Source organism: Anopheles funestus, chromosome X (assembly GCF_943734845.2).
Source record: "Anopheles funestus chromosome X, idAnoFuneDA-416_04, whole genome shotgun sequence".
Classification (NCBI taxonomy): domain Eukaryota; kingdom Metazoa; phylum Arthropoda; class Insecta; order Diptera; family Culicidae; genus Anopheles; species Anopheles funestus.
Genome location: NC_064597.1, coordinates 1,666,151 through 1,692,132, shown reverse-complemented (window position 1 = coordinate 1,692,132; position 25,982 = coordinate 1,666,151). Strand labels below are relative to the sequence as shown.

The window sequence follows — 25,982 nt, the reverse complement described above, 5'->3', positions numbered from 1 at the left end:
CGGCGCTACATTCCAAGCCGGTAAAAATTAACACCATTTTCCACCCCCCCCCCCCCCCCCCCTTCCTCCCTCTCCTCATGCCCTACACAATAAACGAATGCCACCACACATTCGGTTAATCGGTGGCCGGGAATGAAAATGGCCAATAGTGGGGGAGATGGAGAGACAGAAAAGTGGGTGGGAAGTGTGGGGTTGGGATTGTTTGATGTGAAGGAACTAAAAATAATGATTTGCCGATGTGAATCCTTTCCCATAATAGACATCCATCCCCTTCCCACCCACCCTTCGTTCACCCCGCTTGTGTTTTCCCGTCAACGGTGTTATTTATGTGATTGTGTAGGAGAAGATATTTGTATCGCCTAACGTTCGATCATCTGACGAGTGACCGAATCGAAAAGTTTGAAATTAAAACACACACACACACACACACACACACACACAGCGACACACTTGCAACACAGCGGACAAACAAATTGTTTTACACCCCTCTATGTCTATGTCTATCATGTGCGCCACGGAAAACGCGCAAGTGTGTCGCTAAAACGGAAGCGATAGAGAGGGAAAGAGAGAGAAAGAATGTGTGCGTATCGGATGAAATGCGCTTGAAACATGAGCGCGATTGCGCAGCAGGATTTGCTGTGTTCGAGCGTAAAAGAGAAAGAGATGGTGACAGGAAAATCATAAGAGGTTTGCGTGCTTTCTCGCTCGCACACATTCGCGTCATATACACCATATACCGGCCAAGTGCATGCGCACGGGAAAATCGGGCACGAATTCGAAGTTCGGACGAAACCGACAGGAAGGAGAACCGACCCTTATGGCCATGTGCTAGTGAGCTCAAAAATAACGTTAAACACTACACCACGCACACACACACATCATGTAAAGAAACTAAAATGCGAAACATAAAAAAAACAAATATAGTTATCGAACCTTTCCAAACTTGTGGACAAGGTTTTCCACCACCGTCCGAAAAACAAATGAGCGCATTCAGATCGAAGATAGAGCGAAAGAGGAAAACTAACCGAGACCCAGAAAACGCGACACTATGAAACAAGTGCAGTACAAAACGCATCTTGAAGCAATAATAATTAGACGCGGTAGAAATTGAGCAGCTCGAACCTAGACCTGAGACAAAAATGGGAAAAAGTCCTGACACAAAAACGTTTGCAAGAGAAGTGTCAATGGAAAGGGAACAACGAGCGATCGGGATTTTGTTTTACAACTTTTCTTCACACCTAGGAATGTGTTTAGAGTGAGGTAAAGTGGCAGCAATTTTACGGTCCAATTTCTAACAGTTAAACCTTGGATGGCGCGGAACCGATGTTTTTTTTTCCTATGTTTGGTATAAACATGTGGTAATGCAATTGGTTCATTGATTTCATGCATGATCGTACATTCCCCTTTCCTTCTTTCTAAGTTTTCCTTAATGAAAGGAAAGATTTTAACGACTTTTGGCTATAAGAGTTTCCTGGTGACTTGGTGACAATTTCTCGTACGCCTTTTGAAGCTGTTCTATTGTCTGCAGACAAAAACTGATAACGTTTCGAGTTGAGCGAAACCAGTCATCCAATATTCTATGTTCCACACCTTAGGCTTTCCTCCGAGCGACACAGTACAAGTCTTTTTTACGAATTTTTGTTGTAATACCCTCTCACTTCTGAAGAAAAACCAACGACTTATATGACCATGGAGTGATGTAGAGACCTAAAGCTAAAGACCTCAGGGGAGCTCCTTCAGGAGATCGAAAGAATTGGGATCACATTGAAGAAATCCTTGAACAATATGGGCATAATACGCAAAAAGGACAATGTCCAGATTTTGATGGATGAAGAATTCTGCTTGACTCCTGTTTGATAATGGCAAAGATAGACAAGGAGTTCCGTGTACGTTACGTTCTCCAACAAGAAGATAATCAATGACGACTCCAACATTATTTTCCCAAAGAAGATCCTTTTGGAGTAGCAAAAAGGGAACTTTTAAAGTGTCTTAACCTCGCTCTTCGTATCAAGAAATCATCTGACGAGATTGAGACTCCTCCCAATAGATACCTCAGGCTATTAGGACTTCCATGGTCTAGCCTAATAGGGAAGATTGCTTCACTAATTGTGATCTCAAACAGGATGTTCAGTCGATCTCCAAGAATACGAACGTCTTTGCTACAATGGATGAAAATGGATGAATGAAATGGATGAAAATGAACGGAAAACAGGTTTGACGTGCCGTCGGCTCCGTTCAATTGTCGATTAGAGAAATTATCTGATACACAGGGGAAAACTTCAATGAATCTTCTGTTCGCCTTCCTTACGTTGATGGATTGAACAGTCAAAGAATTAAGTCAAAGGTACAAACAGCAACCAAACGTCTTCTCCCTTACAAGGGCAACAAGATGCTCCATACCCTTAGGGTCCTCCTCCGTTTTCATCTTCCATCAAAACCCCCATTGCTTCGTGTGCGAATTCTCGTGCGAAGGAAAGCGAAGCGTGCATTTAAGGGTCATAAAAAAACATGCTTCAACACCGCACAGAAGATGCAACGTGGGCTTTACGTTTGTTTTCCCTTTTAACGTACAAATTCGTTCCAGTGGAAGTAGCTTCGCCAAAGATCTTACGCGCCTTGCAATGGTGGAAAACCCAACCGTACCGTCCGCGCGGGCTAAATTTAGAAAACTCCACTTTGCGGACATTACCGACGGACAAACAATGGGTGAACATGGGTGTGTGGGCTAAAGGGGGGGGGGGGGGGGGGGGACTTTTGGAAACGAATGACTAGGTGTAGAGATGAAACACCATTTTTACCACCCGGCTTGATGTTTTTCAGGATGGAAACTTCCTTTTTTGCCACACATGCAGATCTCCAAGAAGGAAACTGTGTTGCTAGGTGATATTTTTTTTCTTTTCCTTTTCGATAACATTTTGACTGAAACTCGTCACAAACTTAACGTAAAATAGAAACATCCAGCTTGTGAACTGCACATCGAAAGGAGCGCTTAATCTTAACCGAGATAAAGGGGTTAAGAAAAACAAAGAATTCTTTCAACTGTATCATTTCCAAGCTAATATGATTTCTTTGCATCATAATAATCCTAAATAATTTCAACCCGTGAGAATCTCTACCAAAAGTTTGAAATAGGACAAAACGAGTTCCGAGCGAACGCAAACAAAGGCAAGTTTGGTTTTTGGTGCGGGAGGACGCGTTGGGTTAGGGTCACCCCTAAAATACGATGACTACCGTCTGTGGATGTCTCAAGCTCCTCACCATTGTGCGTGTCTGCCGTCCACCAGAAAGCGGACGCGTGCGCTATACGATCGGTAACGGAAAAAACGGGCGTTAATTTAGTTAAAACTTGAACTTGAAACGACCAACGACCAAAGAAGAATAAAAATCAAAAGCGGTAGCGTAGCCTCTTGCCATTAACCTCGGGGTGATGAGCATCAAAAGCTCGGCAAATCAATGCAACACCTTTTGGGGATGATGTGCGCTTTGGTGAGGGACGAAACAAGGGAAGGAATGATATAAAATCATTCAACAACATACCTGACATAGCCCGACTGTAACCATGAATGATTTGTTTTTTTTTTCTTGGTTTCCCTTTTTCTGCCAATTTCTGCCAGTCAATTCGCCCAACATCAATATACATGTCTCTCTCTCTCTCTTTCTCTCTTCTTTTTTTATCGAAATCTGACGAATGGGTAAATTTGGCTGTGATCTTTTCCGAAAGCGACACTAAATCATATTTCACTATCATCTCTATTAAACTCCCGACGGCAGGATTAGCCGTTGCTTACGCACCAAACGGTTCCAAGTTTTTGGAGTTGTTGGACAAAAGCTCGACTGTGACTTTGGATGCCAGACGGCCCCCCACAGAACCACACTTCAGGTTTCATTTTTATGATCAAGTTTTTAAATAACATTCCGAACCCATCAATAGCGCCGAATGGAACAGGAACTCGGTTTGCCGAAAGACCGAACTAATTAGAAAAATATAAAAAAACGAATGCATGTACGAATGTAAGTCAACGGGGGAGCGTTCGTACATTTTACCTAAACAGCTGAAAAGAAGTTGTCGTTTGGTTGCGTCTTTTTTTTTTCGTTGCATTGATGAGACCAAGCTTAGTGTGCTATAAAAGTTGGAAACTTAATTATTCGTCACAACACCGTATCCTTCGGCTATTGCTTCTAGAGCGAAACGAGAACACGCGAACAAACCGACTGGTAATAAAAGGATGTGATTGGTTTGATCTGTTTTGAATATTTACTGCATAACAAGAAACGATTTAATTTACAAAACTCGAAATGCTATAATTGTGGCGGGAACCATCTTCAACCGAAAAATGCAGCTTTTATTTTAACTACCTCTTAGAAAAAGGCTTTATAGCAGGGATTTAAAACACCCGATTGGTTTCTTCACGATTTCAAAAGATTAAAGGACTTGCAATACCCGTGATCTTTGACAGTTTTGACATTTAGTATAAGTACACATTAACACTTAGGACATACAGAATATAAATTAAAGAACAGTTTGAATGAGAATTTAACATAATCATAATATAAAATTGCATTTTCATTACCTGTGAGACGGGCGGGAACTTATTTCAGCAAACCATCAACAAAATGCACAAACTATGACTAACATTTCACTATTCACACACTTGACAAGATAGGCTTCGGAGCATCACATCGCATAGAATATACTGATTATATTATGAGGTAAACAAAGTTATCTAAGTACAGATATAAATCGTTATAGTTAACCACCGTTTGACAGATTACCTTTTGGTAACGCTTTTGGAAATTTCGATACATTTTTTTAAATCCATCTTAAGCTTTCTTACAATTATAATTGTATGAGTAATATTTTTACATCTATGATTTGTTGGTAGAAATATAAATATATAATTTATAATTTAAAATTTTCTTAACAAGTATCTTAATTAGTTAGTATCATTTTGTTTTTTATGCAGTGTAACTACCTTAATAAATAAATAATCTTTTTATAGCAATAATTTCCATGACACATCAGACACGTATAATTTTATAGCAGCTGCATAAACATCACAATATAAATTAACAACCTCACCATCTGTATCTGTGAAATGTGCATGATTTAAAAAAAAATTAGACAAACTTTGCGAAAGTTCACGCGAACGAACCAGGGAAATTGAATGATTGACTGTTTGCGTACCGGATAACGCGGGACCAACACGCTTTTCCAGCACTTTTAAATTTTCTAACAATTCAAAGGCAAAACAAAAAATACAAACACCGCATTCCAGGGAACGTTAGCAACCTGTTGCATTTGCTCCGGGGCGGGTTTGAGAATTTATTTTTATCCGCTGGCGCCCATTTCCGGATGCGGTGCGCGTTTTCTGACGCAAAAAAAGGCGAAAAACAACGTAACATAAAATGCATTCCGCAGAACGGAACAAAAATTATAAAAAAAAGGAAATACAACGGAAAATCTGTTCCAACCGTGTCGGACTGTTAGCAGTCCCTATTAACGAGCTTGTTTTTAATTAACCATGGCAGATAAATGTCACCGAAGCCATCGAAGTTCTGTGTGTGAGAGATCATTTTGCGCGGTTTCGTATTATGCTGTTAGGATAGTTGTTGCACTTCATCGCATGCATGTATGTATGTATGGTAAAAGAAAAAAAAATGGAGTATAAGCAAAAACCCTGGTACTTACCTCTTCGGGATTGCGGGAAATCCCAAGGAGTTCGGAAAGCCGCCTAACTCGACGGGATGGTAAAACTGGGCGGGTTAATATAGGCCGCGGTTCTCGGACCGGCCTTTGCGGTGGATTTTGAGCCTGAGCCCGTGGATGCCGACGGCTCGGTCCAGCTTGATCGCTGTAGATGGTGTGGTGAAAGAAAACAAAAACATTAATTAGAAAACTATTCAAAATCTAAAATACATGAAAAATATTGCTTAAATTAGTTACAATTTCAAATCGTGGAATAATATGTTTTTGGTAAAGTAATATTTTTTTAGTTAACTAAAATTTTGCATTATCATCATAATAATTGTGCCTCGAGATTCGGTCTAGGACACGGTAGGTCGAGGCCTCAATATAACCGGAACATACGCCATTCTATCTCTTCTTCCCTCACTTAACCCTCCCAAACACTGTAGCGTACGACGGATTAGCCGACTTCGTGCTGTATCTGGTAAGGTATCATTAAATGGCATTATTAAATGTCGTTAAATTCACTAGACATATATCTGCACAGTTTATGACCACATTAAAATCTAGGATGGTGTTATACAGGAGTGGCGTTATATACGTGAAACACGTGTAAATACGTGTTGCTCAGTTCGCCACCCGTTTCGGGCGACAAACAGTTCGGGCTGTGATCATCGTCTGTCGTAACCTGATCGATAAATAGGGTCGCTCGCGAATAATCCGGATGAAGGTGAGTCTCTCGCACGCAGCACGTCAGATGGCGCTTCATACTGTGATAGCAGATAAGGAATTAGAGCAGGACAAGAACACCTTGTTTACGAGAGCAGAAGAACTAGCTGCTTTAAGGCTTATTAAGCAACTTAATCCTCAGGAAAAAAAGGGTCAATCGGCTAATGAGACTAATTTAAAAACACGTGCGAAAACTAATATAACTTTAATTGTACAAAGTCGCCGACATTTTCCAACAAACCTTGGAACGACAAAACTTAAATGTATGAATAGAAATAAAACCCAAACCTAGCCGTTGACGAAGCAGAAATGTTTTGGGCGACAGTATTGATTGGTCCGGACTTCTGGATCAAAAGGTAACCAAACGGTAGAAGTCTCAATGTCACCAACGCTTCCAAGTAATTGGAAGACCCTCGTCCAGGAGAGTTTTAACTATCAGCTACGTAACAGTTATGCGTTGTGCGAAAGTCATCCAGTCTGACAAGCCTGATCTATTTCATAATATTATAGCTTGATTTGAAAACAAAAAATCGTGTCAAATGTTGAGGATTTTGAGAAACTTTGGATTTCAATATCTTGTTAACTGTCTGACAGAGAGATCTTCAATTTCATTACTTGAAGCAACTCGTTTAAAGCTGCATTTTTCTTGCACAAAAACATGTTTTATACACTCATAGTCACACACGCACAGAAACACACATTTCTAAGATCTAGGTTTATTCATCCCTCCCAGCATTCGAGATGCACCTGCTATGGCAGCATGGTCGGCAAAGTTGGTACCAACCGGCCTGTACAATTCCCAGGATTTAAGTTTGTGGAGAGAGAAAAAACTGTGACCAATTCTAATGCTTTTCCACCTGTTGGATCCACTCGCCCCACCGCTTTTCCAAACTCCGGCGCTCGAACTGGACACTTGGACTGCACTGCACCACGGTTAAATCCTCTTCCTTACGGTGTGCCTTTCTATTGACTGGCGTACGAAATCAATCGAACGTTGCACACCAGCCGCTCATAAAAGTAGTTGTGCGCGACAATTATGTCCACGATGACCGGTACGCGATGCACGACTGTTTATCAACTGGGCGATCTTTCGCGAGATGTCTAAACCTCGCATGACACCATTATCCGTGGGATTGGAAGGGACCTGGGGGTCCGTCACCGGGGGACGGACGAAATTGCGGAAGTGTGAGGGTTGCGCAGCGGTTTGGGGATAGTTTTTTCCTGCTGCTGCTGCTGCAGTCGGACACAAAGCAGTGTGGGCCGCGACACCGACTAGATCCATAGTTCGCCCCGGAGAGGATCTCCGGACAAAAAAGGCCGACCAGGATTACAGCACAACACAAACGTTCGGACGCTTACGGGAGAAACTCTCACCGTGCAGCAAACACTAAACTCTTCCTCATCCCCGCCACCTTCAGGAGATGGATAGAGGGTTGTAACTACAGGGTATGTGTGGGTGGTACACTAACGGGATTAGGGAAAGGTGTGGCCACAAACTAACCAAAAAACCCTTTCCTTTTACTACACAATAGCAACGATAAAGAAAATACATCCTTTTCTTCAGAAAATGGAGAGAGAGACATACGCGATAAGCGATTTGCATTATTCATACCTTCGGGTCGCAAATAGACAGGGTTCTTCAGACGCTAGCATAAAGTGAGCGGAATACAAAAATAAACAAAATGTATTACACGAATGTATACGACGATAGTATGACGAGAAAGTAGATCAGGATGACAACGGTTAAGAATTTATTCGCAAGTATAAACGCACCAAAAATGACAGTTTGCTGCATACTTTAAAACAAATCTGACACTTCAGACAAAAAAACCTTCCAATTAACATTTTTTGTTAATATTTAAGCAAGGACTGACTATCCAGCTACGTGGTAAAATAAGTCTAGTAAGCCAGAAAATGGCCGGCGTGACCTGTATGGTCGTTAAGCCAAGAAGAAGAAGAAGAAGAAGTTAATGTTTTCAAATCATCAAATCAATCAGGTATTTATTTGCGTCGAAAACCCCTGCCCATCTTGCGGAGGAAAAGCTAAGTGCAATGTGCGGCTAGCTGTGTAATTTGATATGACTTTTACCGATCACTCACCCCAAAAACTAGCTCTCCTCTAATAAAAAGGATAAATTTTCTGCAAACCCGATAGGATTTAAAACAAAAAACACATCATCCTTTTTATTTTGGTAAAGAGTGATTACAATAGGTGCGTAGCTAGTTGCGTTTTTGTTAAATATTTTCCAATGGAAATTAATACTCTCTCTCTCCTCTTCTCTCTATATCTCTTTCTCTCTATACTTTTTTGCAAAAACCCCTTCTTTTGTTCCATCTAATACCATGCGCATTGATGATTGCTTTAGGTCAGTGAAGCTATTTCTACCTTTGTGTTAGCGAATTTGCGTTTCAAATATATTCGTGCGCTACTCGATGTGGAGTATTTCTGCCGTACCGTTCTGTGTCAACTGTCATCTTATTCGTATTACTAATTCAATACTCTAATCGCCTCTGGTAGGCTACAGTTCTTAACTAAAGGGCGCAGTAATTAGGGTCTGCCGAAAAACAAAACAAAACCCATTATTTGTTTGGCCGAAGGATATGGCCTAGAAATTATGACGGTGAGTTGTGTGGTTGACTTAACTGCCAAAAATATCACCCCCCCACCGGTTCAAGGGAACATGCAAAACATGCAAACACACAAATCACACCCCCTTCACGATACAAAACAAAGCGGAGTAGCGAATGATTCCGAAATGGGGAGTTTTAATATGAATCACAGCGGTATAAACATTCTATGGCCGCAAACATCGCATTGGCTATTGGGTCTCCTTTCTTTTGTTTCGTTTCTTCCCACCCATCCCGATAATCCACCAATCAAAATGGAAGGAAATGGAATAAAATAAAGAACCGGCAAACTCTTAACTTTGCGACGCATAGAACCTGCACCGGTCGCGACACATTTCAACATCAACTGGACGAGGCGCGCGCCCCCAAAGAAATCGAAAACCACAGGCGACACAACGCCTAATTAATGGATATTTATAACACTTTATGTGCGGTTACTTGCCTTACACGGACAGGAGGAAACCTCTTTTATGAGTTGTGAGATGGCTTTGTGTTTTGTGGTGCTAACCTTATTATCAATATAGAAACAAGACACCACCGAGTCTCAACATAATTTCTGCTACTTATGAAGTTATTTTGCGAAGTATAGATTTCCCCCATTTTCAGGATACAATGCGGTTATTGTCTGCTGCTGGAGTTCTCTAAATCGCTCATGGTCATTATCACGGTCTTTCGGACGCCATCACTCGATCTCAGTTTGTCCACAACCTAAAAGGACTTTACGGGTTAGATCGTCCGGTGTCATTCGAATGACATGACCAGCCGTCCAATGAAGCCTTGCGGATCTAATAGGCTGTACGATAGTGAGATCGTTGGAATCTTTATAGCGACTCCTCCATTGTTTTTGGACACATATGGGGTCAAAAACCCTTCCCCAGTATCTTTCTCTCCAACGCGGTTCGTCATCTTTGGACGTCCATGTCTCAAGGGCACTTGCGAGTACCGGAACTATAAAAGTTCTTTAATATCAATGCGGTGTTTTAAGTGCAGAACTTTCCTCACACTGTAGGATCAACATCAATGTTGATCTTTGACCCGAGAGAGGTGAAGTTTTGGACGACTTCCAGTTCCAGAAGTTTTGAAAGGATTCCCGAATCTCCAGACGTGCCAGAATCTTGAAAAAGTCTTCATACAATGATGAGTTTAATCGCAACAGACTACAGTCCCCTTTTGCTCCAATCCTAAAGCATGGTGAGGTTACATTAACAGTCGACGAATATCCTCCTCCATCATCCTATCTACGATCAGGATTGATAATGTTTCAGCATCTTCCCCATCCTCACCCTTGTTCCCTATTCCCTCAAAATTTTTACCAGCATTGTTTCGGCATAAGCTTTCCGTACATCTTACATGGATACAGGTTGCGGCAACAGGAATGGGATACATCTCCGCACGGCGTTTGGACTCGTCAACTCATCCCAGGGATGTCCTGCTGAATCTCGTCTTGATGAGATCGAGTTCTAATACCACTCAATTGTTGACAGGACACTCCTTCTTCCAGTGTCATCTCCAGAGAATGAAACAGATCCGAGAAGCTCACTGTCCCGAATGCATTGATGTAAGGGGGAATGTCACCGAAAAATGTCTTGTTTGAGTGTCTGAGGTTCACTCGATCGAACAAATTACGGAAATTGGGCAAGAATTCCTTAGGCAATTGGGACGATCTTGTCTCACTCGCATTCAGCTCGCTTTTGCTCAATGCCATCAGGGAGAACAGTCTCATTAGTGGTAACTCCATCCTTATCCAGCTAGTAGACCACAACTGGCAATGTAGCCAGCTCCAAACGTCAATCCAAGCTGCCCCAAAAAAGCCGATCCAAGTCGGTTTTAAAATCAAGTGAAGTGCCCAAGTGGCTCCAAGTCAAAAGGCTAGTTTGTTAAAATATCATTTTCCGTTCTTTTTTACCATCTATTTGAAAGTTTGCCTTCTTGATGCATTATCAACCAACAATTCGCCGTAGATGAGGTACCTCCCTTAAGGGTCTTTTTATTATCCAATTCAATCCACTGCCGGACCACACAAAACTGTGCTTTCCTTCGGCTGTATCGAATGCACTGTTAAGCGTAACCGTGCACAGATTAGTCACACCATCCAATTGCCCATTCCAAGAATGCCCGGAAGCCGTCCCAATGATTCTAGCCGCAATGGATAAAACTGCATCACAAATCGACTGGCATCTCGGACGGACAGATGGTTAAGAAAAAGACCAAAAAAAAGAAAAATCCTTTCCAGACCCTTCGATCATCGTTCGGCGTGTGCTTGTGCTTATCCCGGTGCTCATCCCGAAGCGGCACCCAAAGCTGCACACATGTCACTGCACCGATGCACCACGTGATCGATTTATAACACCCCCCGCAATTGGTGTGGTGAGCAAAATGTTTAACCTCCGGACCACAAAACTTGAGACCGAACGGAGAAGATTTTTATAGCCCTTCGCTGCACAGCACACCGTTGACTGCATATGACGGACGCGTTCGGTACGCGTCTTTTTTTTTTTTTTTGATGCACCAAATGCACCGTTTTGGGCACTGCCGCTATGGACGAATGCCCAAAAACTTATGCATTGCTAATGAGTTCATTAAATAAAAATGTGTAAAAAATAAATAAAATTAAATTACCCAACGCATATCGCGCACAGCCTCCCGCAGAGGAGGCTGTAAGGCGCTGTTGGGCTTGGGTGTATGGTGCCAAACTAACGGCACCTTGCAAACTCTTCCACGAGCGACACGGGGCAATAAATGGGAAAATAATTTTTGCACACCCAAACAGCACCCGCAATAAATGGCAATTTGCAACAAAAAAGGGAGAGAGGGAGGGAGAGAGGATTATTTTATTGCGCACCGACACATGATTTCCTGTTGCTTTATCGTATAAGATGAAGCAATCGTTGCCATGGTGTGGTTAACACTCCAGAGACATATAGAAACGAGCTTCGGAGATATGTTTTTAAAACCATCGCCAACTTATTGCTGGACGATTTATACTAGGAAGATGAGTTTAAGCTCCAAGCTGTCCCTGTAACGGGGAAATTGAGCTGTTTTCCCTGTGATTTTCCCTAGGTGAAGAAAATTGACCCTTTTGGTATAGATTAAAAAATGATTGACAATTTTAATATTCGCTTCACATTGCCGAATGACACCAACACGATTTCGAAATGGTAGCATCATCTACACAAAACACCTGCAACACGTTATTGTACATGAACTGCACAAAAACAGACCCAAGCAATGCAAACGGTCGAAACGATAGGTACATGTACAGGAAAGCAGCTTGATGAAATTGAACCATCAAGTGTGGTTGCTTACCGTGTTGCGCTGAAAATAGGACAAACAACCTGGAACCATCCCCCGTGTGTGTTTCGATTTTTAGGAAAAAAGGGACGAAGACAGGGAGTATTGTACAAACTTTTACACCATGCAGATGACAATATGCCGTGTGTAGAAAATAGACCGCTTAACGTCAAATTTATGGCAAAAACTCTTCCTATACCAGCTACCAAGACGCCATTTCCCTTCAGGTGAGTGAATCTGTCCGCAAACGATAGCATGTGGTAACATGATAATGTTAAAAGTGTTGTGTATTTTTAAAACTCGGCTGCTTTTGTGGTGCTAATTTCATCATTCGAATCAATTCGAATATGTGAGAACATGGAGAAGAAAAAAAAACCCCTCCCCATTAGCTGCACTCGAATGATATGAGTTCATTTTAACCGAACGGATGAACTCGATTCATTCCGTTATCGGAATTATTCATTCATCGGAATGATTCATTTTGTTCGAACAGGTTTTTTTTTGCTGCCCTTTCATCAGATTCTTCGATATGAATCATTGTAGAAAAATGTGCTTCTAAGGAAGTAGGAATTAATTTATTACACTCAGTGCAAAATAGATAAATGAACACGCATGATGAAGAGTTCATGATGCGGATGATTAAGTTTTATTGATCTTTCTGTCATGATATCGAACATTTTGTCCTCTATTTATTGAAAGCAAAGTAACCAGCTAGCTTTAAGCGCAGATGCAGGGTTCCTTCTTAAAAACGTTTTTTTTTTTAATTTTTATATAATTATATTTTTTATTTATTTATTTATATATTTTTTATATTTTGTTCTTATTTTTATATAAAATTCCATTTTTATAAGCAACTGAAGGAGTTGCTGTGTTACATGAATATAATGCGGATGGTTGACGGTTAGCTAAACAGATGTTTCCATTTTTGCTATTCGCACACAGGGCGTAGTGTTTCGCCGGTTAAGCGTAACCACCTGCCTTTGTGTACATCCGCTCGTATCGCCCTACTGGCAGACGTTGCTTCATAACACAGCTTGTCTTACAACGCGGATGCATGTACTAGAAACCGATACTAAACCCAGCAAGGGGGTGCGATTCTATCGCATACCACAACGAAACCACTTCCTTGAGGATCGCCATAAAGCCCGCGAGACAGGAAGTGACTGCTGGAAATAGTCACCAACGGTCCCGGAGGGGTTGAAGGAAAAAATGCGTACACCTTGCAAAACACAAGATATATAGACGGGAGAGACACAAAGAGAAGTTCTGGTGACGAGTGTGAAGATTTCTTCGAAGAGCTCTAAATTCCGTTGGAAGAGGGAGAATAGAACTAAAGACATCCGATTGCGCGTACGTGATCGTGACCAAATTCAAGACACAATCAAGATGATTGTTGATAGGGAGAAAGGGTTTTTTTTATTGACCAGCACATACCAGGAAAGACTGTTGGTGCCCTTTTGCCCAAAAACGTTCTTGTATGTAGACATGAAAAACGCTGCTCCAGAAGATTTTGGTTTTGGTCTAAATCCGAAGGGAACGGGGGTCATATTTCTCAACGAGAACTTTCGTTTCGCTTCCGTGACATCAACGGGTAGGGCGTGTAACGGCCCCCTTCGCTGTCGATAAGCAAACCGAGCGACCCGATACATCATTGTCCAAAGATTTTGGTTTGAGACTCACCAAGTTCTTCCAGATTATTTCTATTACCCTTCGCACGGGGGGGAATCGTTCAGTTGTTCCGCAAGTAAGTTTTATTATCCTCACCAACAGAACAGAAATGTTTACTGCATGGCCCGGCGACCGTAACACGTAAACGCTGATGAGACGCCTCAAGGTTTTTTTTTGCGCCAAGACGGCCAGATCGCGCGCACACATGCGACACATTAAGTGTCAACCGTAAAAATTAATAATTGCATGGTTAGGTTCGCTAGTAACATGGGTTTTGGTTGGGTTTTGTTTAACATACCTCATGGTACTCCTCATGTGTACGAACCCGCAACTGTGCACTGTGCAGTGGTTGCAGATTACCCCGAAGAGATCAGAGAGAGAGAGAGGAAGAAAATCAAAACAGCTTCATCCCAATAAGAATGCGTTCTTTTTAATGTCTTTCTAAACATTCCGACGATTTTGACTGTCTACGATCTTGAAGCGAATTTTTTGAATTTCTTTTTCATTTTCCAAACAATCAATATATTCTACTCACTTAATTGTTTTTAACACTAAAACGACCGATTTAGTCATTTGGATCATTTAGTCATTTTATTTTTTTTTAGGGTTTAAACAATCCTAAAGCAGTTGATACATGCTTTAGATATGTCTATTCTTCATTACTAAGGAAATAATTAAATATAGTCCAATTCTTCAAAATTCAATTTAAAGTACCCAACAATGTAGTTCTAGTGTTGGGAACCAAATTATTGATTATGTGTCACTTGCTTTTTACACCCCACACGGAAACGAACTATAAACCCTGACATGATCCATCTTCACGTTTTATACGCACCATTGACCGGTCGAAATATGCCCGGGGGTAAGGTTGTTTGTAACCGATCTGGCGAAAATTGTACTCTCCAACCCTCCAAGAGGTTTAGCGCAAGGTGTACAAGGCAAAACGTTTACACCCACGCGCCTCACCAACGGTTCGGCCGTACGCAAGAGGGTCCTCTTCCGAGGGTAACACCTTCGAAAGGTCAGCCGGTTGCCGGATGGGTCAAATACAGTTGTAAGCGCGGGACGCTATGTTAAACGTCCAACAAACAAAATCCCCAAACCCCATTCCATCAACTGCCTCGTTGTGCAAAAAAACAACCATCTGAAGCTGAAAAATGATGGCCAAATAATATTAACAAAAAAAAAGCACTCTATATTAGGTTTCACCCCACGGTTCAATGTTATTGGAATATGCTGATGCTGGAGCCGGTGAGAACCAAACAAAAAAGCGAAAGTGACTGTTTATTGATCTGTGGATTTTTTTCATCGTGCCTTATTTGTTTAAGATCTCCTCAAAAATATTCCTTCCGCAGTGGGCGTTCTGTCGGTGAGATGAAAATGAAGAACAAGAAGCTTGAAATTATGCAAAAATTTCAATTGTTTTTGTTCAATATCTTTTGCTACTTTTTAATTATTTGTTTTTGTTTTTTAAAAGCTTTTTAAACTCTATTTTAGTACTCCGTCGCAACGGTAGATGTCGCTTTTTGAAGGAAATATTATTAGTTATGTATAACTCTTTTTTTATATATATGTGGTGTTAAATCAATATAATGTTTTCAATTTTCTGTACAATTTTTCTATCTTTTTCCGAAAATTATTCATTTTTTCTTTTTCTAAAATCAACTTCAAACGAAGCGCACTGCATTTTTGCCGGTAAGATCGCTTTCCGAAAGCTCTCTCTCTTTCTAGCGCTTATTCTCGGTTGAGAGCAAAATGCCAAGATCACTCAAACATGGCGTACGCATTGCATACTTTCAAGGCGCTTAACCTCATTCACAATCTTCTGCTTCCGCGTGTGGACTGGACTTTCCTGCCAGTAGGAAATAGTAGTGGGAACGAGCTGTCGTGTCGTTCATTAGCAGAGTTTTTTGATTGATTGATTCAATTGAGCTGTCATGGCTGTTTCTTTTTTTTGCTTTGATTTTGTTTTGTTTACTGAGGCGCCATTGCCGAGTGCGGAACAGGTGACAATGCAGGGAACAAAGCATTATTCACCGGTAGAGGGCGTTTCTCGCGCGCGGAAGCTTTTTGTTTCCGAAGATGACCGCGACGGGGCTGATAAAAGGAAAGATCGAGTGGAGAAATACTTGATCATGGGATTATTGAGAGCATTGACATTATAATAACGTGTTACTTCTATATGCACTATTGGAGGACGATCGATTACAAACTCCTACAGTTGGAACAAATTTCCTTACATCAATTGAGTCGGAACGACAAGAAATCGAAGGACACACCGATAGCGAAAAAGACAATCACACCAAGATAATCAGCGCGAAAGGTGTAGGAGTGAATGCCTCCACAGTGTCGTTACGTCACAGGCACTACACAATACTCTTTCACCGTGTTCGGTTCGCGTGATTTTTTTTTTGGGGGGGCCGTTCGCGTTATTGCTCAATCAAAGGCAAACACCCGTGCTCGACTGCCATTTAAGGCAGGAACCACTCACCGGACGCCAGTATGTCTCAGATTTTTTGGCGATCTTCGATTCCCAATTGCACAACAGGCGCTGCTAGCCTTGCACCATGAAACAACTGTCCGGGCGGACAACACGCTGCTGACAACAAGATCGGTGTACGAGCTCCGCTACCAGATGGTCATGGACAGGTTAGCAAAGTTCGAAGCCCCGAACCGACCCCGACCCTCGGATCGTCCATAGGTTGACAATGTCTCCGGTTCGCCACCATCCCTTTCAAAGCCACCGCCACATATGGTGTCGTCGAGTGTGCGCTTTGACACCCGCTGTCATAAATGAGAGAATGAGGTGTTTTTTTTTTCCTTCTTTTCTCCTCAGTCTTTGAAGCACCAGTCAACGATCCTTAGCCGCGCGAACCGTAAAAGGATCCTTACTCCACCGTCGCAGTGTGTGCCGGCGGTTGGCCGCCTTCCCACCCTTGTCAACCGTGCGCCCATGGGGCTTCGAACCACCGTGAACCTTTACCTTGGCTTTCGGGAGACAACGCGGAAACGACACAGCTGGCGCGGATTTGTTTGCACACTTGTTTGCGCGCCGTGAAAACGATTCACAACCCGCCCGGATGAGTTACGGGTCCTTTCACGATGGCCTGCCCGACCATCACCTGGTCGAAACTGGTCCTATTAGCCCGTGAGTTATGGATGCAATCGACAGAACAGTGATGGACGACCGTATGCACCTTGCTGCGAAGACTAACGGCAAAGGGATTAGAGTAAGTCTTTTTTTATAGCTGGTCCCATTAGCCATTACTTCCACCCTGGGCCCTGGACAGATCCAAACGCTGTATGATAATTTATCAACCTTTTCCGAACGGTGCAGTCTCCAGAGCGGAGTGGAGAAAGAATAAAAATGTCATTTTTCCAATTCAATGACAAATTTTAATCCACTACACAACATGCATTCCTGTGCCCAGATGATGCCAATCATTCTGTTAATTATACACCTTCTGCGTTCACTGTTCCCCTTCACACCTTACTATGAATATACTTGCAACGGAAGAATAAAAATAAATCCGCTTAAGTTTTAACGTGCACATAACATGACTCGTTTTCTTTTACTAGCTTTTAACAGTTTTTTTTAGCTTTACTAACTAGAATGGTCACGATGAGTAATTTTCTTACTCAAACTGAGCAGGTAGAAAGATATAACATGCCATTTTTGCTCATAATAATAAAATCGTTAAAGTTTCCCCTCTTGTCTGATCGTTGAAGTCTTTCCTTTTGCATGGTCCTGTAGCTGATAAGGATTTGATTTTATTTATGGATGTATATTAATTTTACGTTGTTTTAACATGTATTTTTTATGTTTACTGCAATATAAAGCAAAAAAAATAATTCATGGACTATTATTTTTATTTTACAATTATTATATTTTTTATATAAACTATAAATATATGCTGTTACATATATTACGCTTTTTGAATAGTAAATTTATATTATTTTAAAGACTTGTAAAAAATACCAACAAAAGAGTAAAGAGTTTAGAATCCAATGTACTTTAAACAGTCACAAAACTCCCAAAAAAAATTATAATAAAAATTCACAATCAAAATTAATTGCAACTCATAAAACATCAGAACTAGTAATCAGAACTTGACGTTATAAATCAAGCACAACCAATGACACATTAGTTGCCCGATTGACGGCGTCTATCATACGCGTAAGACCCGAACAGCCAAAGATTCCTAAAAAAGAAAGGACCACCGAGTACAGTCACCCTATTATGGCAGCTGGTGATACCCAGATGCTTGGTGACAATGTCGGCACCGCAAGCACAACGCCGGATGACTAATTACACTCGCGCACTCCCCCCTTCTGCTTCTTTGTGACGCAATATTCGAACAATTGCTTCCAAATGTTAAGAAACACGGAGCATTCCAAAAGGTAATACGAAGAAATGTGATATAAAAATTTTAACGCATGGATTTCGCTGAGCTGTTCCCCTTACCCCCTCCCCGCTTACGTTGAGAAGTTGTGTGAAATGAACAGAAATCTCTTGCGTGTATAAACTGGCTGTTGACTGCTTTTTTGAAAATACCACACGTTCGTTGTTTTACAATTTTAGTTTGCATTTTAATTGACCATGAGCAAACGTGCCAGAGCAAACCCGCACGGCAAAGCAAACGAAATAAGAACAGAACGACAGGCATCTAGAGCGACAGACGCAAGGATTACGTGCCGAACGTTGAACGGAAGGCCCCCCTTTTATGGACAATTCATTTCCAACCTGTTGCGATATGCGACAGGCAAAAGGTAGCGCTTTTGTGGTCGATTTATCTACTAGCAGTAGCTGCGGGCTATACACGGCCCGTTCCGGCCCGAACCGTTTGCAAGAACTAATCGGTTCCTATCGCGCCAGACAACCGTGACCATCCTACACATCCTCGGTCTGGGAGAGATATTTGTCTAGGGTAGCCGAACCATTTGTGATGACGATGTGGCGCAGGCACAAACGGCAGAGAAAGGTACGCCCGCAGCTTGTATCCACGAGCTACACAGAATGGTAACAGACAGACATTCGCCAGGTATAGGACTCGGACTGGACATCTACCCCCGTTGTCGTGTCGCGCGTCTTGAACGCGGGTGGAGTTGGAATTCTTGTTGGATGATAAATTTCTACTCCTGTCATTGGCACCGGGCAAACACCGGGAAAGATGAGGAAAAGTGAGGTTATGGGAGACGATCTGGCAAACACGGTTCGGAACTCGTTCTCTAGCGGCTGAGCGAAGAGTTATGAGAGGTGAATGATTTATACGCGCAAAGGGCGGCAGAGACATCTGGCCGTACTCCATCTGGTGTACTCCTGGCCGAGGATTGGGCAAAACGAAGAGTTCCCACGCACCGCTGTAGAATGCAAGCCAACCATCACAGCCCCAAGTAAATAGTGGCAACTTCGAAAAAAAAAATGGAATCAATATTTTATACCAACTCTGGGAGGGGTGGGATAAGAATGATGGCGTGAGTAACCGAAGAAGTGCACAACAACCTGCGGACTGATGCAAGTAGCCCCCCCAAACCAAAACAACATTTGGAGGGTATAAATGTCGCTCACCCATACCGTGCTGTATGTTGATGCAAAGATGCAACAGAAGAAGGGTGGCTGAGAGAGATGAGAATGGTAGGCAAAAGAAAACGGTGGGACGATCACCGTTTGGCAGTAGCGCGCGTGGTGTCCGGAGGTGATATCGTGTTTCTCCCGAGAAGTCAATGCACGGACGCGGGCGAAATCGGGCATCGATCCGTTTTGGTGGCTCACAGCAAACACACGCACCAGCCGCAACACTTGCAAGGAGGGCGAAATTAGTTTGTAAACGCGAACGAGCGAACGAATGAATGCGGTATGATACGCGTGCAAAAGAGCGAGCAAACCAATGCCGATGCCCATCGATGGGGGTTGTGGTGGACCGGTTTGGAACAAGTCAACCCCGTCACAAGCACCCGGGAGGCCCACCACCCGTCACCGGTTACTTTGGGAGTTTCGCAGACTCTCGACGCAATGTTGGAAACATATAAACACACACACACAGTCGAACAGAGAAGAGCAGGCAAGACAACCCAAGAGCAATTTCACTTTAGGTATTGGTGACTGACTGCCCTTCGTTTGGTCAAAAAAAAATATCTCCCCAAACCCAACCATCGCTAGAGTTTTCCAACGTTTCATTTCCACACGAGCTACGAACGAATAGCAGCGAGGAGGGTGAGGAAGAGAAATCGATAGGGTGCAAACGGAAATTCGAGAAGACATTGACTTTGACGTAGTGTTGTGTAGTGCCCCGGCGTTGAGACCCGACCCGAGACCCTGCCGACATTGCGTTCACGAGATCGCCGCTACCTTGACAGATCATGTCCGTCCCTCCAACTAGACCTTTGCCGTGGAGACCTTGTTTGGGCAACGAAATGCGAGCGTGCGCACGAGAGAGAGAGAGAGATGGAGAGAGATGGAGAGTTCGCAACATTGACATTAAAAACGAATATCATAAAAAATAACCCATCGCTAGAAAAGAGATCCAAAGTCTGATAGCTAGTACATGCTGGTGGGCTAGCAACTAGAATATCTGAACAATACCCTTACTTCGAGATACCTTGGTAAGATATTGAGAATCTTCAAACCTCAAAAATATTGCAACACGAAACGAAATCATCAAATCAACTTCAAATGCTCTCAAAGCTAGTAGTTAATGTCTGGACGACACTTCGTCCAATGTAATCAAATATGAATGCGCGCCTCACCCATTAATGAGACACACGTGGTACACATGATATCTACTTACAGCTGGCCAAAGTTTAATGGCGCTGGTACGGGTAAACCCGTACGGTTGGTTGATGCTGCTAGTGTCGTGGGGTTTGCTGCAACTGCACTTCTTGTAGGCTGCTGTTGCTGCTGCTGTTGTTGTTGTTGTTGTTGGTCAATGTCTTGGTTGTTACCGTTGGCTGGCAGCGTGAGACAGATCGTGTTGTTGTTTTCGCTGCTCTCGTTCGGTAACCGGTTGCACTTCGGAACCCACGTAGCGACGGCCACGTACACCGTCGACCTCTCACCCTCCTCCTCGTCCTCGTCGTCCTCCTCCACACCGTCATCTTCCAGCTCCTCCTCTTCAAACTCCTCGATCTGTGTCTCGCCGTCATGGCATTGGAGCCGTTCCTCATCATCGTCGTAATATTCGCGCCCAGTATTACCATTCGCATCGGGACTGCACGCAACGGCCCGGTTCATACCGAGCCGTGATCGTTGGTAGCGGTTGCGCACCATCTCCTGCCGTCCGTCGGTATTACCCGAATCACCCGGCCGTCGCTGAAGCAACTTCCGCTGGGACGAATCTTTCCGGTGGGAGCTGATACTTTCGAATTTGTAGTAGTAGCTGCTATGATTAATGTTTCGATATTCCACGACGGACGTTTGTGCACTACCGGGCGATTCGTCCTTCTCCCGCTGGTGCTCCACAGACTGAGGATCATGAACCTTCGTGAAGTCCACGTACAGTGCGTCCTCGTCATCGTGCTCTCGCTCGATAGTCGAAACGGATCGGCGTTCCTCCGCAAGGGTAGTGTTTGGAGCGGGCGGCGTAGCTTCGTCCGAGGACGAAACACTTCGGCTGCGGTGCTGCAGATCTTGCTGTGTCATTGCGACCCGTCGTCCAGCCAACGTCACACCACCGCCTCCCTGCCGACGTGGTAGCAAAGCGTGCTTTTTCGACTTCCGAAGACGCTGGTATGGATCACCGATGCAATTGTGTGTATCTTCCTCCTCTTCCTCCTTTTCGGCATCTGGCTCCACTTCGTTCAGCGGTTGAACAGTGTCCGAGTCCTGGCCGGAACGGCGGTAGTAGAACTCCTGCTCGAATGGCAACCCGTTCGGGAATTTGCTGGAGAAACATTCGCCCAACAGCAATCGCCTATTGCGATCGGTCGGTTGATCACGGTCAGCGAGTGGCAAACGCTGCGGTATGGCAGACCCTTTCTTCGGTCCGGACGGTTTCTGTCCACCGTTCGGGGTCACCGTTACCGCCGGTTGATGGTTTTCGTTGTTCTCCTTAATCAAGCGCCCGGTACGATTCGTCTGCTGCTGCAGATGATTGTTGTTGAGCAGATCGATCACCCGCATATTGTGGTGGTGCAGTACCTTGGCAACTTCGCGCTCGGCGTCCTGCGAAGCCGCGGATCCGGTTGCCTTCTTCGCAACCGTACCGACACGGCCGGACGTATTGGTGAGCGTCCGACTAGCTACGACGCGCGTCTGAGGTTTGTGCGCATTGTACGTACGCTTCTGGGCAGCCGTCGTTTCGGCTCCTCCAACACCGGACGCACCACCGTTTGCACCGCCATTGGGTCGCGTATACTTTGGTACGATCGATTCGACGGATGTTCCGGAGCTACCGGGTGACTTCCGGCAGGCGAGCGATGTCTGCAGTAACCGGTTGCCCGTATGGTGGGGCTGACTAGCTGTGGCACTTGCCATCGTGCAGAAGCCGGACGTCGTGAGCCGCCGGTTCCACGCGTTCGGTTCAACGATCCGGGCCGAGCGGGCTATTATTCGGGGCGACTGTAACAGTGGTGTGTCACCGATCGGTTCGCCCAGTTTTTTCGCTGTTGAGCCTGCTACTGCTGCTGCACGATGTACTGCGCATCGGTCCGCGTGTGACTGCTTACCAACTGCTGACGCTGCAACGGAACGTCCCGTACCGTGCTCTTGAGCAGGCGGCTGCTGTTGTGATGAGATCTTCTGCTGCCTAATGGCAGCAAAGGTAGTGGTACTGCTACTACTATTAACCCAGTTACTACTGGACTGACGCGCTAAATTCCCGATTCGGTAGCCATGTGGCGCCATCTGCAGGCGAGCAGCGGAAGCTACCTGTTGTCCTGCTTCGGTACCGGACGAATGACGCGTAACCTGACTAATGCTACCGTGTGACAACCGATGGTTAGCATTACTACCCGTGCCCGGAGCGATGTTACTATTCCCGGTTGTTGACATCCGGAACGAACCGTACTGCCGCGAGAATGGCATCGTCGAAAGGCTGCTGGACATGATGGCGGATCCAATTACTGGCGCACCAGTTTAGATCATGAAGAAAGTGTCTGCGAAATGTGTGGAAGACCGGTTACTGTACGAGTTCAAAACAGTTATATTGACCTGTACGCCTGTTGTCGTCAACAGTCAATCAGCGCGTTGATTGAGAGAGTTCTGCCGTTGATTGTCGATATTCGTCGATGATGATGGTTGAGCGTGTGTGTGCGCGCGTGTTGAAGCAATGGGTTTTCCTTTTTATCACAAAATTGTGATTTGTTGCACAGAGATACAAGATCACAGACACAGACCACGGCACGCAACAAAAACGGCCGTGAAGGTCGCCGTTTATTACGATCACACGACGGTTTTGATGAGACCATGAGACAAAATGACTAGACTGGCACTCATCTACGCATATACAGTCGCACCGACACGTATATATCTACATCTACACAACGGGACGCGGGCAGTACACAACACGTTTTGTACGATCGATCTCAAATCGGATCGGATCATAGAGCATCTGGAGCAAAACTGGAGAAGAATACGTCTACGTCTTCACACTCCTTTATCACAGAACACCACAAGGCACAGGAACTGTTCACTAGCTTATCCACCTCGCACTTGCCAATCGTTGCCACGACCGACTAGTAATGGATCACATCGCACCGCTTCTCCCTGACGCATTTGACGAAACGCGGTAATATTGGTAGATGGCGTACAGATCCCGCGAATGGGCAGCTACCTATTAAAGAACGCAATTGCAATACATAGTACCATTATCGGACTGATAGCGGTACAGTCGTGTCATTGGCCCCGCAACACGCATGAATAGCTCACGTTCCATTATGCACAGACGTTCGTTGGTTTCTTTGCACACTTCCATTTTCTCCCGGTCCTTCTTGGGGATTGAGTTTTGGTAGGATGAGTACGTACAGTACGTACAGTACCGAACCCCCAACTCCCGCGATACCAGTGAGTCATTTCGGGCAGAGATTAATTGGGTCCCCACGGAGGAGATCCCGTGTGCCCCATTACCATTGGAGGTCGATTTCTACAAATATGGTGCCAAAAGCCGACAAAGCACAGAGTACGAGATATAAAGGGGGGAGAAGACAACCAGTCAACAAGGACTCAATTAAGACTAATAAAGTGTAGTTTGCCACTTCCCGTCGCATTACCGTGTGAGATGATGTTTTCTTGTTCTTTGACCTTCCACATTCCCGCTTATTTATGAGTTCCGAATGAATTCCTCAAGCTATCTTAACATCTTAACTATCTCTTTTAGCAAGAACACTAAACTATCGTATATCGTGCGGGAAGTCTTTTCGTCTGCGTTAAGTTTGAAATAAAAGGGGTAGAAAACAGAGAGAAGCATTCTGACAAAATCACCCTAACCACATGCTCGTTTTTTTTTCGGTTCCTTGTCACTAAAGCTAACTGCTGCGAATCGGATGAAATGAAATCCAACAAACTGTTGCTCCGACACAAAAACACACCTTCTTTGTCGCATCGGTTTTGTTTTCCCATTCTTGCTTGGCACTGGGCGCGTTTTTATATCCAACCGTTTCCATGTCCACATGTTTTCTTTCTCGCCATCTTTTTGTAGTTATCTTGGCATTGCTTACTGCTTGAAAATAAACAGCTTTACATAAACCACACGCTTTAAATTTTCTCGCTGCAGGATCGTACCAGGGCAGTCGGCGGCATGGAGAAGGAGGCATTCGTTTAATTGAAAACCAACCAGACGATGCGAAACAAAAAACAACAAACGTACCATACGCACATATGGTTTTGGGGACATGGATGGTGGTGGGAAAAAAAGCGTCACAGCGACAACAATGTGTCTGAAAAATGAAGAAAAAAACTGATTCTACCTCACCAGAAACCTGGCTGGATGTATGTATGCACTAGTGGTGGGTACTCCGGAGTGGATTCATGAATCTACTCCGACTCCGACGTATTAAAACCGGCGTATACTCCGAAGTAATTACTCCGGACTAATCCGGATTTAACTCCAAAATTTTAAAAATTGATTTATTTTAATGCGAATTTGTTGCAATCAGTTTCTTTTCACTCAAATAATGTTTTAAATTAAACAAATAATAAAAAATCAGAAAAAAAATTTCAAAAAATTTTCTACTCGAAAATTTCATAAGGGGTACCCCTTGCCATTTTTTTGGGAAATTTTGCAAAAAAAAATTAAATTGTTTTATTTTAATGCCAATGGGTTGCAATGAGTTTCTTTTCACTCTAATAATGCTTGAAATAAAAAAAGAGTGAAAAATAATTAAAAAAATCAAAAAACTAAAAAAAAAAAAAATTTTCCTCAATTTTGCACCAAATTTTGCCTATAACTCGGTCGGTATCCAACGAATCGCCAATCTTTAACCTGTGGTCGATAGATGGCACCAATGGCTACATTTTCTTCTTGAACGGCCATGCCCTCAGATGTCTGTGCCAGAAGTTATTCCAGGAACCAAGTTCCATACCCTGTTCGAGAAAATGTAAAATTTTCCTCATTTTTGAGCAATGTAGCAAAAATTTTAAATGTGATATAGTTTGATGGGAATTTGTTGCAATAAGTTTCTTTTCACTTAAATAGTGATTTAAATTAAACAAATAATAAAAAATCATAAAAAAATTTCAAAAAAATTTTCCACTCGAAAATTTCATAAGGGGTACCCCTTACGATTTTTTTGGGAAATTTTACAAAAAAAATTAAATTGTTTTATTTTAATGCCAAAGGGTTGCAATGAGTTTCTTTTCACTCAAATAATGTTTTAAACAAAAAAAAAATAATAAAAAATTATAAAAATATTCAAAAAAATTGAAAATGGAATAACTTTGAAATGATCTCCAAAGTGTATTCCGGAGTTGACTCCGAATTACTCCGGAGTTGATACCGGATAACTCCGAAACTCCGGTACTCTACATCCAGCTATCTTGACCGTT

The 25,982-nt window shown here is 43.3% G+C and overlaps 1 protein-coding gene across 1 annotated transcript in view; it reads right to left on the bottom strand.

Moving 5' to 3' along the window:
- LOC125761092 (serine/threonine-protein kinase Doa-like) overlaps nt 1-25,982 on the bottom strand; it is a 71,374-nt gene that overhangs the window by 38,089 nt on the left and 7,303 nt on the right. Inside the window, exons 2-3 of the mRNA XM_049421944.1 lie at nt 20,791-23,772; nt 5,690-5,852 (exon numbers count right to left, since the gene is read on the bottom strand). Coding sequence (XP_049277901.1) covers nt 5,690-5,852; nt 20,791-23,045 — 2,418 coding nt within the window. The 5' untranslated portion in view covers nt 23,046-23,772. The remainder of the gene's footprint in view (nt 1-5,689; nt 5,853-20,790; nt 23,773-25,982) is intronic.